The sequence below is a fragment of the Octodon degus genome, unplaced genomic scaffold (assembly GCF_000260255.1).
Source record: "Octodon degus isolate 3935 unplaced genomic scaffold, OctDeg1.0 scaffold00092, whole genome shotgun sequence".
NCBI lineage: Eukaryota > Metazoa > Chordata > Mammalia > Rodentia > Octodontidae > Octodon > Octodon degus.
Window position 1 is genome coordinate 2,191,761 of NW_004524668.1, and position 1,850 is coordinate 2,193,610.

General features: G+C 48.3%; 1 protein-coding gene across 1 annotated transcript in view; it reads left to right on the forward strand.

The window, feature by feature from the left end:
* Positions 1–1,850, forward strand: part of Fuca1 (alpha-L-fucosidase 1) — a 17,672-nt gene that overhangs the window by 10,012 nt on the left and 5,810 nt on the right. The window contains exon 5 of the mRNA XM_004637732.2: positions 552–752. Within this exon, the coding sequence (XP_004637789.1) occupies positions 552–752 (201 nt within the window). The remainder of the gene's footprint in view (positions 1–551; positions 753–1,850) is intronic.

Genomic DNA, 1,850 nt, shown 5'->3' on the forward strand with positions numbered 1-1,850 from the left:
AGAGAAAGTCAGGGTTCTGTAGTGGACAGCATCCTGGGCTGAGCTCGGAGGCCTTGGAAACTGCCCGGGGCAGGCCCAAGGGAGTCCCCTTTGCTTCTGCCCTAGTGGGGTTTTCTAGGTGTCCCCAGTTTTGGTGCTAAGTATCTCTTCTGTGGAGTTTCAACCTTAGCATTTTTTTTTCTTTTTTTTTTTTGTTGTTGTTGTTGTTGTTTTGTTTTTGTGACACGGTCCTGTTAAGTAGTCCAGGCTGACCTCTAACTCAGTGATCCTCCTGCCTCAGCCTCCCGAGTGCTAGGGTTATAGCCGTGTACCATCATACCCGGCAGATATTTTGATATTTGGGGCCAGATATTTATTTGTTAACAAGGGTGTCCTGTGCAGTGATTCTAGGGTATTTGTAGCAGGGTTCCCTCAGCCTCTTCCTGTGGCTGTCAGTCACACCACCCCAGTTGTGTTCCTCGCTTCCAGATGCAGTGTGGACCACCAAGCCATGTCGCAGGGAAGAGCTTGGTGGCGTTAATCCCATGATCAGGCCCTCCTCTTGCCTTTAGGATGAGGTGGTAGTAAATGACCGATGGGGAAAGAACTGTTCCTGTCACCACGGAGGATACTACAACTGCCAAGATAAATTCGTGCCTGAGAGCTTGCCTGATCACAAGTGGGAGATGTGTACCAGCCTCGACAGGGCGTCCTGGGGCTACCGGCGGGACATGAGCTTGGCCGACGTCTTGAGCGAGACTGAAATCATTTCGGTAAGCGTGCCTTGGAGCTGCGGCTCGCTGACTCCACCCGACACACTGCTCAGGAGTGACCAAAGCGGGTCAGCAGACCTCAGCTGTTGGGCGGGCAATAGAAAGCTGTCCTCGGAAATGACTGTCATTACAGGAAAAAGTTTTACGTTTATAGTTTAGCTAAGCTTGGAAGGCAAAAATATGAAAATCTGGTGACTTTTCCACCTGGGGAAAGAAAGTCAGGGTTCTGTAGTGGAGAGCGTCCTGGGCTGAGGTCGGAGGCCTTGGAGACTGCCCAGGGGAGCCGCTCCCCCTTTGCCTCTGCCCTAGTGAGAGTGCCCGTCTTCCTGGGGCTATTTACAATTAGACGTGAGTGTGGTCTCAGCTTCTCACAACCACTAAGTCGAAGAGAGGATTTTCTTCGCCACTAAAATGTTGAGAACCAGAAGTGGAGGAGGAACTCCTGGCAGGGCCGAGATATTTTTCCCTTCTTTTCTCTCTCTCTCTCTTTTTTTTTTTTTTTTTAATTTTTCCTTCTTTCCTTTTCCCGTCCTCTCTTTGTTCCCAGCTCCTCATTTGAACATTTTCTTCCTACTTCACAATACCTATTACGCATTTTGACTTTTATTTACACTTCTGGTTTCTCACGCCAGAGAGACGATACAGTATGGACACAGGTTTGTCTGATTTATTTCACTTAAGAGTATGGTCTCGAGGTGCATCCATTTAGCTAGAAATATCTTAAGTGTATCCTTCTTTATGGCAGAGTAGTACTCCACTGTGTAGAGAAAGCACATCTTCTCTAGCCATTCACCAGTTGGTGGGCATGTAAGCTCGTTCCAAAATTTGGCTATTACAAACTGTGCTGCTATAAACATAGGTGTGCTTATTAGCACTGTGGTAGGATGCTTTTCATTCTTCGGGAGAAGAGCTGAAAACCTGAGGCAAATGGAACCTGTAGTCTTACTTCTTTGAGGAACCTCCACGCCACTTTCCACAGCGGTTGCACCGCTGCACACTCCCAGCGAGAGTGGAGAAGGGTTCCTCTTCCCCCCAGCCTCCCTCAGCGCTTGTTATTAGTTAATTTCTTGATAATTGGCCATTCTTTCTGGGATGAGA